This window comes from Rhinatrema bivittatum, chromosome 6, assembly GCF_901001135.1.
Source record: "Rhinatrema bivittatum chromosome 6, aRhiBiv1.1, whole genome shotgun sequence".
Lineage (NCBI taxonomy): Eukaryota > Metazoa > Chordata > Amphibia > Gymnophiona > Rhinatrematidae > Rhinatrema > Rhinatrema bivittatum.
The window spans coordinates 13875850-13889470 of NC_042620.1; the positions used below are offsets into that span (position 1 = coordinate 13875850).

At 51.7% G+C, this 13621-nt stretch overlaps 1 protein-coding gene across 2 annotated transcripts in view; it reads right to left on the minus strand.

The window, feature by feature from the left end:
• Nucleotides 1–1037: 1037 nt before the first annotated feature.
• The window catches only part of LOC115093403 (intermediate filament protein ON3-like), a 34770-nt gene continuing 22186 nt past the window's right edge, over nt 1038–13621 (minus strand). The window contains exons 6-9 of one of the 2 annotated variants that reach the window (XM_029605093.1): nt 11386–11511; nt 10732–10952; nt 2675–2724; nt 1038–1391 (exon numbers count right to left, since the gene is read on the minus strand). In XM_029605093.1, coding sequence (XP_029460953.1) covers nt 1231–1391; nt 2675–2724; nt 10732–10952; nt 11386–11511 — 558 coding nt within the window. In that variant the 3' untranslated portion in view covers nt 1038–1230. Of the gene's footprint in view, nt 1425–2674; nt 2725–10731; nt 10953–11385; nt 11512–13621 lie in introns of both variants that reach the window. The other variant, XM_029605094.1, reaches the window with a different exon arrangement.

Consider the following 13621-nt stretch of genomic DNA (forward strand, 5'->3'; position numbering starts at 1 on the left):
CTTGGGATTCTGGTGTTGCGGAACAGGATGGCGCCGTTTTCCCCGCCGCTCAGAGGAAGCCTGGGAAGCGATGAGCGCTGGGGGAGAGAGAGAAGCCTCTGCGCAGCGGGGGGGAGCGTCCGGATCCTGGGAAGGAGGAGCAGGCCCTGGGCCTGGGTGCTGGAGGATCGCCTAAGGCCTGCTGCTGCTTCCAGGGCAGCAGGGGTGATGGCGAGCCCCCCCCCCTGCCTACTCCCAGGCATTTGCCAAGAGGCGCAGGGAGGCGGCGCAGACCCTTAACCTCTCTGGAAAGCTCCTGCTGAGGAGAATGAATTGAAGCCTTGCGGGTACCGAGGAGCTCGTAGTGGTAGAAGGGAGCGGAGGCCTTGGAACCTCTACCCAATGCAAGCGAGGAGCTGGAAGAGAGTTTGTGCAGGGTGCAGTTTGATGTTCAGAGGGGGGAAATATCAAGTTTGATGCTTTCCCTGCCTTTCTGCCTCCGACCTAGGTCCAAGCCAACACCGACAGCAGCAGTGGGTTCTTTGAACCTACAGCACTGGCACTAGGATCACACAAAAACAACGGTAGGCTTTCCCTGGGGATTATATTTATTTTATTGCCGACATATTTTGGAAAAAGGCCACACCCCTTATTTTATCTATTTCCTCTCTCTCTCTCTTCAGCTGTTGCTGTTTTACAGGCATCAGTTTGATATTTGCGAAAGGCTGGTGAAGGTGGAAGGGAACTCTGATGATGATGATCAGCACAGCGGCGCCCCTGCTTCCATAGACCAGGCATAGCCCAATCCGGTCCTCAAAAGAGCCACAAACCAGCCTAATTCTCAGAATGTGCACAATGAAGAAGCATGAGACAGATCTGCATACACTCGCTCATGCACAGTCAGTCATTGTGGCTATCATGAAAGGCAGGCCTGGTGGTGGCTCTCGCAGACTGGGAAGATGGCCACCCCTTCCGTAGCAGATAATGGGGTCTTCAACTCCACCCTCCTAGCACAGCACTCAGAACAGGGGCAAAGCTCGAGAAAGAGTACTCACTGCTTAGACAAACCAACTTTATTTAAGTGACTTATCCCTGCTATCAAGTGCACCTCGGAGGGAGACAGACACAGGGGTGGGACAGCCGCAGACTGTGCACGCACCCATTCCCGATCAGCGCATAAGCGAGACGCGCAAGCACCGTGACCCAGCGCCTCGCATTCACCAGAACAGCAACGGATGAGAGAAGCCTGGGCTAGTTCAGGGAGGAGCGGCTGGCCTCCGACCGCCTTCCGCCATCCAGCGTCTCGATGGTTTTGATGAGGACGGGTTTCTTGGAAATGGTCTGCTGCGTGGATAGGGCCTTGGCACCCGTGGTCCTGGTGACGGGCTCAGAGTCGTTCCTCAGGAGCCCCGCTGCATAAGGAAGCCAGGGGGGGTTTTAAAAATCTAGTTAAAAAATTAGAAACGTCTTGGTTTAAGGGAAGAGTTTTTGATTGGTTGAGAAGCAACGGAGATTGCGGGGGGGGGGGGGTTGGGGGGCGAGCCAGGGCCGGATTAAAGCAGACACAACACGGGCAACTGCCTAGGGCGTGAAGTTTTGAAGATGCAAAACATCCAGGGCAGAGAGGGCTGCTGCTGGCTTTAGGGACACGTTTGGTGGCGCGCCGGCTTCGGGCACCCAGTTCTTAAAAACAATGGCCCTGGCTGTAGGAACCAGGGCCAGCTCCAGGTCTCTTAGCACCGTAGCTAAATTTTGAATTGTGCTGGATCTGAAACGGTGGTGGCAGAGGGAGGTAACTTCTGCCGTCAGCCCTGACGTTGTGGCCCTTCCCGCGTCTGCCGCCCTAGGCAAGCACCGGTTCACTTTCAGCCTTGAGTCGGCCCCTGGCTCACCCCAGGAAGAGGAGAGGGTCCCTTTTCCATGCAAAATCAGTCCAGGTACAGGAATCCCACCACCATGAGGGATCTGACAGAAGGTGCACGAGTGCGACCGCCTGCTACAGAGAAGCTGCATCTTATTCCTGACGCAATGCATTATGGGCTTTGTAGTTCTAGGCTGTGATGCAGGTTTCATTTTATGGGATTGGGGCTGTGGCTGAGAATGTTGTTTGTAGGTCTTATATGTAAGAACAGGATATCAGGTCACACTCAAACATTACTTCAGCAGGAAAAGCACGAGCACCAAAAGTCCCCCAACCCAATAAATGAACTTTGGGCCCGATGTCATTTAAAATGAAAGCAGAGGCCCGGGCCCTGCTGTTCCTTAAGCTCTGGGCCCGATTGCGAGAGAAATCCTCAGCCACTGCAGAGCTGCCGTGTCGCCCCACGATCAGTCCACCACTTCTGACGAGCGGAGGTCCACACCCACCCCGCTGGGGGTGGCTTGAGATTCACACCTGGATCAGGACCATTGCCCCAGAGGGGCTACGACCACCTGGAGAACCACCGCTGGGAATCCCAACTGACTCCCTGGCAGCGGGACAGGCTTTTTGCTCTGTGGCTCCAAGTTTACCAAACGCAGGCGAGAACTACAAGGTCATAAATGCAGTGGGGGACTGGCAGGGGGTAAACCCAGGACTGCTTGGCCCCAACTCGACTGACACGGAGCTCTCTGCTGCCCAGCACGGGCTTCACACAGTCTACGCTCTGCACTAGTAGTACTGACACGTGCGCGATGACGGGATAAAAGCACTCACCCAGACTGTTGATAGCACTGAGCTGTGAGTTCGGGAGCTGGCCCACCATCCTAGGAGAGAGCAGAGGAAGATGTGAGAACAGAGCAGCTCCAGCACCCTGCCCCCACTGGCTCTCATTCAGGGCAGGTGCTTTCTTCAAATATATTTACATTTTTTAAGAAAAAAAAAGGTGTGTATGTTTTATTACAGACCTACCCTCAATTTTTAGAAACTCCCTGTATTCATGCTTTCTATGCATCAGTCTGACAGCTGCTCAAGTCTCTGATGATTTGTTCTTCAGCTATCTATACTGTGTTTATGCTTTATGGGGTAGAGTTTCAAAGGGTTACGCGTGTAAGATACGCACGTAACCCCGAAAACCTACCCCTGCGTGGGCCGAGCCTATTTTGCATAGGCGCCGATTTCGGAGCGGCCTTGGAGGGAACAGGGAAAGCCATCGGGGCTCCCCTAGGGCTCGGTGCGCGAAAGGTGCACAAGTGTGCACCCCCTTGCACGCGCCAGGTAGCGCGCACAAATGTACCCCGCGCGCGTAGGATTAAAAATCTGCCCCTATATGTATCAGGAAATTGGTGCTTACCTGCTAATTTTCGTTCCTGAAATAGCACAGATCAGTCCAGACATGCAGGATAGACAAAGCACCCCTACACTGGGTGGGCACCCAAAAGACCTGCTCTCACCTTCTTGCCAAAACTCTGCTCCCCCCCGTGCATGAACATCCAATCGGTAATGCCGGGAGAAAGTGTGCAGTGACGATCACGTTGCTGCTCTACAGCTCTCCTGTGGTGACATCAACTGACACTCAGCCCATGAGGCCGCCCTGGCTCGCAACCCCTCTGGAATCCTCTGACCTTGCAAATATAAATCAAAAAGATTGACTACTGGTTGAAGGAAGCTATCGCGCCCTTTGAAACTTTGTTTCCCTTCCTTGGTCTCCCAAATGATACAAATAGGTGATCCGACTTCCTAAAGCTGTTAGTGACCTTCAGGTATTGTAACCGCACCCATTGAACATCCAACGGATGGAGCTCTCTCCCCTCTGGAGATTCAGAAGACCAGTTTGGAAACGCAGGGAGTTCCACCATCTGGTTAGGTGGAGTGAGGACATGACCTTGGGCAAAAATGAGGGGACCATACGCAATGATATCCCATCATCCGAAATTCTTAAAATTGGTACCCTATAGATCCTAAATTCGCCTGGCTGAACAAATTGCCACCAGAAATACCACTTTGGCGGAGAGGTCCTTTGCTGGAGGCCTGCATAGCTCAGTGAGCAGCAAATTCAAGCTCCATGCCGGACACATTCTGCGAACCGATGGTTACAAATGCTTGGCCCTCTTCAAAAACTGGACTACATCTGGATGAGACACCAACGTCCTTCCTTGCAGTTTACCTGACTCCCCCCAATGCCACCACCTGTACACTCAGGGAATTAGACACCAGACCCTTAGACAAGCCCTGCTGTAAAAAGGCTACAAGATGAGGGATATCCACTCTCAACGGGTCTAAGCCGCCCTCCCAACTCCATGCCTCAAACACCTTCCATACTCTGACATATGCCACGGATGGGGGTCAGTCTCCTGGCCTGAAGAGAGGCGTTTACCGGTTCCAAGAACACTTTCAATCTTCAATGCTTCCTCTCAAAAGCCAAGCTGCGAGACAAAAGTGATCTGCCCGATCCCAGAAGACAACAACAGACAGATTAGATAGCCCGAGGGGGTCTATCCACGGCAAGCTAGATCAGATCTTTGAACCACAGCCGCCGCACTCTGGCGCCACAAAAGTCACCCTTCCCAGATGCCTTTTGATGTGCTGCAACACGCGGCCTATTAATGGCCACGGAGGAAACACTTACACCAGAGTCCCTGCTAGCCACAGAAGAACCAAGGGGTCTATGCCCTCTGCCTAGACTTCCTGTCTACAACTGAAGAACCATGACATCTTGGCACTGCATTGCGACACCATTAGATCCAGCTGCGGGTTGCCCCAGCAAACTCGGCTGAGGTCAAAGGCCTCCCCTGACAATTCCTATTCCCCGGGTCCAACTGATGCCTGCTGAGATAGTCTGCCTGCACATTGTCCGCTCTGGCTACATGTGGTGCTGTGATCCCCTGCAGATGCCCTTCCACCCAAAGAAAAATTTCCTGGGCCTTGAGAGCTACAGCACAACTCTTCATTCTGCCCTGGGCGATTGATATACACCATAGTCATCGCACTGTCCAAGAATACTTGTAGCACTACCTTGGATTTGGACCTGAGGAAGGAAAACCATCAGCACCCCGTGCACCATCCTTGTTTCCGAGCGATTGATTGACCAAGTCGCTTCTACCGGTGACCACTGAACCTGGGTTGTCCATCCTTGACAGACTGCCCCCCCAACCAATGAGGCTGGCATCCATAGTCACCACCACCCAGTCCGGAGTGTCCAGTTCCACCCCTTTCTCCAAATTGTGAGAAGAAAGCCAGCACGATAGACTGGACCTGGATTCTACCTGTAATGGTAACGGCTGCTGATACTCCTCCGACAATGGCCTACATTGGAAGTCACAGGTCCCGCTGCAGAGGCCTCAGATAGGCAACTGCCCACTGCACCAAATCTAGGGTAGATGCCATAGAACCAAGAACCTGTAAACAATCCCAGGCCTTGGGAACTGGCAGATGCAAGAACTGCATCTTTTCCACCCTCTCCAAGGTGAGAAAGACCCTGTTGACCCACAGGTAGTCCAGAGACTGAGTTGGCACCAGGTGACTCTTGGCCAGGTTTATCACCCAGCCAAGTGACTAGCATTTCCATTACCCTGCGTATTGCTTGTGAACACTTCTCTTCGGATGTTGCCCAAATGAGCCAATCATCCAAATATGGGTGAACCAGAGTCCCTCCCTTCGCATGGCTGCCACCACCTCCACCACCTTTGTGAAAGTTAGCGTGGTGACAGTCAACCCGAAAGGAAGGACCCGAAATTTGCAATGCTGTCCCAGCACCATGAAGCACAAAAACTTCCAATGCGCCTGCCGAATGGCTACATGCAGATAGGCCTCCATCAAGTCCAAGGACGCGAGAAACTCTCCTCTTCGGACCGCTGCGATTACAAGTCAGTTACATCTCCATTTGAAAATGTGGACCCTGCAGCACCATGTTGACTTTCTGTAGATGTAGAATGGGCTGAAATGTGCCCTTCCTTCTTGGGGACCAAGTAGTAAATGGAATACCTTCCTCACCTCCACTCCAAAGTAGGTATTGGCACAATTGTGTCCAGCTTCTACAAGTGGTGGAGAGTATCCCAGATGGCCTCTCGTTTGTTTTGGGACACCATAAAAGCCTCTTATGGGACAAGAAAATTCTAATGCGTAACCGTTTATCACCTCCAGAACCCACTGATCCGACATGATCTTGGCCCACTTCCAGTCGATGGACTGGAGCCACCTGAGTCCTGCAGGCACCCCAAAAGGACTGTTGGCTTCCCGGGGTCTGCTTCTGCCCCAAGACAGAGGCACTCTTGCCTGAACAAAAACGCCTCACCTCCCGAAAATAGGAGCATGGAGGAAAGGTCTTCTTAGCCACTTTCTTATCCTCCAGCAACTTGTTGCCCTTGTACTCACCCAGAACTTTCATCAGGTCCTCACTTAAGAGCAGCTTTTCTTTAAAAGGGAGATTACAAAGTTGTGATTTGGACCATACATCCACCGCCCAATTTCGTAACCACAGAAGCCTCCTTGCTGCTACTGCAGATACCATATTTCTGGCAGATGTCCAGACTACGTTAGAAAGCGCATCTGCCACATAGGCCACCCGGCCTCCAGCTGTGGCACCTGACTGGAGACCCCAGAAACAGGCCCCTTCTCCTACGCAAACAGGCCCACTGCATCAGGCTAGCACATATCGCTGCTTGGAGGCTTAACACAGAAACTTCAAACATTCTTTGCAACTGGATTTCCAATTTGCAGACCTGCTCATCCTTCAAGGCAGCAGACCCTGCCAATGGAAGAGTGGTCTTCTTAGTAACCGCTAGACAGTCGCATCCACCTTAGGAAGCCTCAGTAAATCCAAGGTCTCTTCCATCAGCAGATACAACTTCGCCATCACCCTGCTGACCTTCAAGCCGGCCTCTGGAGTATCCCATTCCTGGTTTAACAGCTTCTTCTTCTTCTCTTCAAAGGAACGTCTTCAGCAGTATCCACAGGCCATCCAGCTCTGGATCCATCCCCTCATATCCGAATCTTCCTGAATAACCTTGATACTCAGCTCCCCCAAAGTCTGGGGAATGAGGGGTCTTAATTCCTCTTTCTGGAATAGCCACACGACCCTAGGGTCATTCCCTTCTGTCACCAATGCTTCATCAGGGTCGACCCCATCCTTAAAAGTCCCTGGGTCGTTAGCAGGGCCATCCACTGGATCATCCATCAGGTCACCTCCAACCAGAAATAGGTCATCTGGATGTTGTTCAACTGCGTCATAGCCTTCTCTCTCTTTTCCCTCCCCTGAGGGAGACGCCAATAGAAGACACTGCAGTAAGGACCCCAAACATCCAACCGGGCCCCCTTGGACCATTTTAAGGGACACTGCGACTTCCCCTCCAGGAATTGCTTACCCCCCAGCTCCCTGTCTGGCCAAGTAGGCCCTGTGGAGGAGCAGCACAAAATCCATAGAGAAATCCTCCAGCTCCAGATCCCCTTCACCCCAACCTTCTTCACATGGGGGCATTCCCATCGGGGAAAGAGGAGGGGAATCCCCAGGCCCTGTGCCAGCCGCTGCTCGTCTTCCACGTGCCTGCCTGGCTGGAGCTGTATCTTCAACCCCCACAGGAGGAACCAGCGCCGGTCCCTGCAGACGAGGTCCCTCCGGGCGTCCGCGGCCACTGCGGCGTTTCCTGCACCTCCCGAGGCACAATCCCAGCATAGTGCGGCTGAATTGAGCCGTTGCCGCTGCGTGCCACAGGCCTTGCACTCTTTCACGTGCCGCAATGCCATCAGGCCTAACACTTGGCCGCTGCATTCCAGGTGCGCCTGAGGAAAACCCCCGCAACGGCCCTGACGGGTTTCCCTGATTCACCCCGGAACCACCGGCGACTTCAGGCAAGCAGCGCAACTCCTCCCCCACACAATAGGAGGGCGCAATGGCTCGGCCAGCTCCCACTCCCCATCTTACAAACAAGGAGCCACTGACAAAGAAAGGACAAGTAAAACTAAATACTTTCCTGGTGCTGGCCACCAAAAGGGGAAGAAGCTGTTTGAGGGAAAGAGGAAGCCAGGACCCCTGGCTATCAGACCCTTGGTATGATACGGGCAAGGGCAGTCCTGGGATCACCAACCCCCGCTCCACCTGAGGGATGGTCCACAAAGGTACCTAACGCCTCAGGGAGCTTCAGAAGAAGATTCTGTCTCTTACATTTTTTTTAAACTACTCTAACCAGCCTGCAGGTCTGCACCTCTCCCATCTGCTGGAGACAGAGAAATACTGAGGGACTGCAGGGGGCTCTCTCTCTCTCTCTCTTATGTAGCAGTGCCTCAAAGTCTTTGTTCTCTGCCTCCATCTGCTGGTAGGGATGCAAAACACACTTGTCTGGACTGATCTGGGGTATGAACAGAACTGCTTTTCAGCAGTCTGTGCTGTATTCATGCTTTACGTGGATCAGTGTGACGCCCGCACGGGGCTGTGATGAAGATCTGCTCTTCAGCTGTCCGTGCTGTATTCATGCTTTATGTATATCAGTGTGATGCCTCATGGGGCTCTGATGAAGATCTGCTCTTCAGCTGTCTGTGCTGTATTCATGCTTTACGTGGATCAGTGTGACGCCCGCACGGGGCTCTGATGAAGATCTGCTCTTCAGCTGTCCGTGCTGTATTCATGCTTTACGTGGATCAGTGTGACGCCCACACGGGGCTCTGATGAAGATCTGCTCTTCAGCTGTCCGTGCTGTATTCATGCTTTACGTGGATCAGTGTGACGCCCACACGGGGCTCTGATGAAGATCTGCTCTTCAGCTGTCCGTGCTGTATTCATGCTTTACGTGGATCAGTGTGACGCCCACACGGGGCTCTGATGAAGGTCTGCTCTTCAGCTGTCCGTGCTGTATTCATGCTTTACGTGGATCAGTGTGACGCCCGCACGGGGCTCTGATGAAGGTCTGCTCTGTGCTGTATTCATGCTTTACATGTATCAGTGTGACGCCCGCACGGGGCTCTGATGAAGGTCTGCTCTTCAGCTGTCCGTGCTGTATTCATGCTTTACGTGGATCAGTGTGACGCCCGCACGGGGCTCTGATGAAGGTCTGCTCTGTGCTGTATTCATACTTTACATGTATCAGTGTGACGCCCGCACGGGGCTCTGATGAAGGTCTGCTCTGTGCTGTATTCATGCTTTACATGTATCAGTGTGACGCCCGCACGGGGCTCTGATGAAGATCTGCTCTTCAGCTGTCTGTGCTGTATTCATGCTTTACATGTATCAGTGTGACGCCCGCACGGGGCTCTGATGAAGATCTGCTCTTCAGCTGTCTGTGCTGTATTCATGCTTTACGTGTATCAGTGTTACGCCCGCACGGGGCTTTGATGAAGATCTGCTCTTCAGCTGTCTGTGCTGTATTTATGCTTTACGTGTATCAGTGTTACGCCCGCACGGGGCTCTGATGAAGATCTGCTCTTCAGCTGTCTGTGCTGTATTCATGCTTTACGTGGATCAGTGTTACGCCCGCATGGGGCTCTGATGAAGATCTGCTCTTCAGCTGTCTGTGCTGTATTCATGCTTTACGTGTATCAGTGTTACGCCCGCACGGGGCTTTGATGAAGATCTGCTCTTCAGCTGTCTGTGCTGTATTTATGCTTTACGTGTATCAGTGTTACGCCCGCACGGGGCTCTGATGAAGATCTGCTCTTCAGCTGTCTGTGCTGTATTCATGCTTTACGTGGATCAGTGTTACGCCCGCATGGGGCTCTGATGAAGATCTGCTCTTCAGCTGTCTGTGCTGTATTCATGCTTTACGTGGATCAGTGTTACGCCCGCATGGGGCTCTGATGAAGATCTGCTCTTCAGCTGTCTGTGCTGTATTCATGCTTCACATGTTTCTCTGCGATTTCTACTAACCTTCCCATAATATCACTCCTGGTGGAGCTGGGAGCTGGGCCCCTCTGCCCTTTGACTGAACCCCATTTGCCACCATCTTCTGTTGCACATCCCCTAAGACTATAGAGAGATGAGAAAAGGATCCCTGGTAAGACAGCAGGGCTGGAACCCTGCCCCGCTGAGATTCATCGCCTGTAAAATTCCCAAACGTAACCCAGCACCAGCTCCCTCGCTGGGTCTCGGGCTCGCTCTCTCCATCCGCCTTGCATCCGTCCCAAGCACGATCAAGTCCTTCCCTCTCATCCCCGTGCTGGCCTCCTCCCGCTGTCTTTGGGCTCCGATGAAGTCAACAGCACCGGGATTTGGGGGATGTAACTGCCGCTCTGAACAGGTCCCCCCCCCCCCGCCCCCCGCTGTGCTCCGTTTTGGTCTCATTGGGGAGCCTCTGTTCTTAACCCGCGCCCGTTTTAAATTCCACTACCACTGGCTCTAGCAGGGCACTGCAGGCATCCACCACCCTTTCTGTAAAAATAAAAATAAAAATATATATTTCCTGAGTCTTTCCGCTCAGAGCTTCACATTCCGAGCCGGAGTTCTACAACTTAACCTCCATCCAAAGAGCTTTGCTTTTTGTGCACCATTAATACCCCCCCCTCCTCTAGGGCTATGCCTGTTTAGCTCCTTGTGTACAGACTCCATTAATTTACCTACCAAAGGCACCACTGCTGTGTAACGTGGTGGAGAAGGAGGTAAGGAAGGGGGAAGGAGATCATCCGTGCTGTATGCTCCTCAGCACGGCTGTATAAGGGGAGGGGAGGAGAAAGAGAGGAGGATTATTGATGCTGTGCGACGCTTAGCACTGCAGTCTACGCGAGAGAGGAATATTCTGGGGAAGAGGAGGGCTGCGTGCTTAGGGTCACAGAGAGTGTGTGTGAGGACAGTCTGTGCTATGCATACACAAGCACCCCCCCCTCCCCCGTCTCTGCCAGCCGGGCTGTACCTGGTCTCCTCGCCCTCCAGCAGCTTTCTGTAGGTGGCAATCTCCATGTCCAGCGCCATCTTGTTGTTCATGAGGAGCTGGTAGTCTCGCACCTTGTTTGCCATGTCCTGCTTTGCTCTCTTCAGAGCCTCCTCCAGCTCCTGGATGCTGTTCTTGGCATTTCGGATGGCCTGCTCACCTTGCTCTTCCGCCAGTCCAATGGCATTCTCCAGGTTAGTGCGCTAACGGAAAAGGAAGGAGAGGAAAAAAACACTGAAACCGCTTTCTTAAGCTTGGCGACTTCCAAGACCATAACGGGCTGATGCGAAACCTGCAGTAGGCAACATAAGGCCTAAGATAGGGCAAGGAGCGCGCTACCATGGAGCTATCCTGTCCACGCTAGTACAAGCCCAGCAGCCTTTCACTGAGCTGCGGCTTCCTCATTTTCTATCATAAGGGGATAACTGGATAAGACACGTCAGGTCATTTTGTAATAAGTGGATGACTCAAGTATTGTCATTACACTGAAGAGGGGCAGCTAGCTCTCTAACCTTCTGTCGACAGTGAACACTAGAGGACTTGGTGGCCATCTCTGATCCAGGACAAGTGACCCCTGAACTCAGTAGGCCCATGGGGCAGGAAAGGGAGGGTGAAACAGAGTGAACCTTCTCTGACCTGATTCTTTAAGCCTTCAATGTCTCCGTTGATCCTCTGGGTTAAGCGGTTGATCTCTGTGATTTCGCTTTTAATGTTCTTCAGTTCATCGTTGTGCCTCTTGGATTGCTGCTCTACATCACCCAACTGGAGAACGAAAAGGCAAAAAGACATGAGGTGGGCCGGAGCGCTCGTTCTTCTGGGTAGCGGATTAGACCGAGAGACGAGGAGATGTCTGTTGAGTTCCACCTCCTCCTGGTGCTCTGACAGCTCTCCACCTGTAAGTCCAGACTGGAAACTTATACCCAGAAAGCGCTCTGCCGACTACACCAAATACAATGATCAGCACTGCCCAGACAAAGTGAAACCCCTTCACGGGAGCAGCCCAGCACTGAAATGCTGTGCAGGGAACCCATTCCCCCAACAAAATGTAGCTGAGGAGCAGTAGGGGAATATTCAGATCTCAGGTTGTGTCTGCCTAACTGCAAACCATTTGACTAGATCAACCTCATGGAGCGTCTGTAGCAATGACAGTTTCTTCCTGAGCGCAAGTCTCTCCTTGAGCTCAGAGCTGCTGGATTTGCAAGGCCTCCTAGCATATAACCCTAACCCCACACCCCTCAACACCCTTTCCCTCTCACAGCTTGTCCAGCGTGCTTTTGAATTGACTTAGTGTTGCGGCCGCGAGTGCCTCTGCTCGTCAAATCTTCCATAATAATAATCACCACTCTGTATCATACGGGGGAGGGCACAAACAACATGGCTTTCCGAAGTGTTACAGTGAGGGATGCGTTTTGGGTGGGAAGAAATCTTTGCACGCCTGTGAAGCAGGGCCTGGCTTTCCAGCTGGCCACCCTCCTACCAACGCACATGTCTGTCTCCTTCCCTTTATTTAGGGAATCCCCCTGCCTCCCGGAGGCACGCTGCTAGGTCAGCAGCCGATTACAGACACCCAGCAGTGCTCTGCCGAAGCCTTGAGTTCTTGCAAGTCTGCCATCCAGTACTGTGTGAAGGGGAGAGGACGTGGAGGGGGTGCAGGATGCACACTGTGCGCTTTTACAAGTGAACAGGCAGTATAAACATATTCCATATTAGGTGCTACAACCCAAGAAAGAGATCTAGGCGTCATAGTGGATAACACATTGAAATCGTCGGCTCAGTGTGCTGCGGCAGTCAAAAAAGCAAACAGAATGTTGGGAATTATTAGAAAGGGAATGGTGAATAAAACGGAAAATGTCATAATGCCTCTGTATCACTCCATGGTGAGACCGCACCTCGATTACTGTATACAATTCTGGTCACCGCATCTCAAAAAAGATATAATTGCGATGGAGAAGGTACAGAGAAGGGCTACCAAAATGATAGGGGGAATGGAACAGCTCCCCTATGAGGAAAGACTAAAGAGGTTAGGACTTTTCAGCTTGGAGAAGAGACGACTGAGGGGGGGATATGATAGAGGTGTTTAAAATCATGAGAGGTCTAGAACGGGTAGATGTGAATCGGTTATTTACTCTTTCGGATAATAGAAAGACTAGGGGGCACTCCATGAAGTTAGCATGGGGCACATTTAAAACTAATCGGAGAAAGTTCTTTTTCACTCAACGCACAATTAAACTCTGGAATTTGTTGCCAGAGGATGTGGTTAGTGCAGTTAGTGTAGCTGTGTTTAAAAAAGGATTGGATAAGTTCTTGGAGGAGAAGTCCATTACCTGCTATTAAGTTCACTTAGAGAATAGCCACTGCCATTAGCAATGGTTACATGGAATAGACTTAGTTTTTGGGCACTTGCCAGGTTCTTATGGCCTGGATTGGCCTCTGTTGGAAACAGGATGCTGGGCTTGATGGACCCATGGTCTGACCCAGTATGGCATTTTCTTATGTTCTTACTTACAGCTGAGGGGGATAATGTAGAGGTCTAAGATCATGAGAGGTCTTGAACGAGTAGATGTGAATCTGTTATTTACTTTTGCATATAATAGAAAGACTAGGGGGCATTCCATGAAGTTAGCAAGTAGCACATTTAAGACTAATCGGAGAAAATTCTTTCACTCAATGCACAAAAAAGCTCTGGAATTTGTTGCCAGAGGATGTGGTTAGTGCAGTTAGTGTAGCTGGGTTCAAAAAAGGTTTGGATAAGTTCTTGGAAGAGAAGTCCATTAACTGCTATTAATCAAATTTACTTAGGGAATAGCCACTGCTATTAATCGCATCAGTAGCATGGAATCTTCTTAGTGTTTGGGTAATTGCCAGGTTCTTG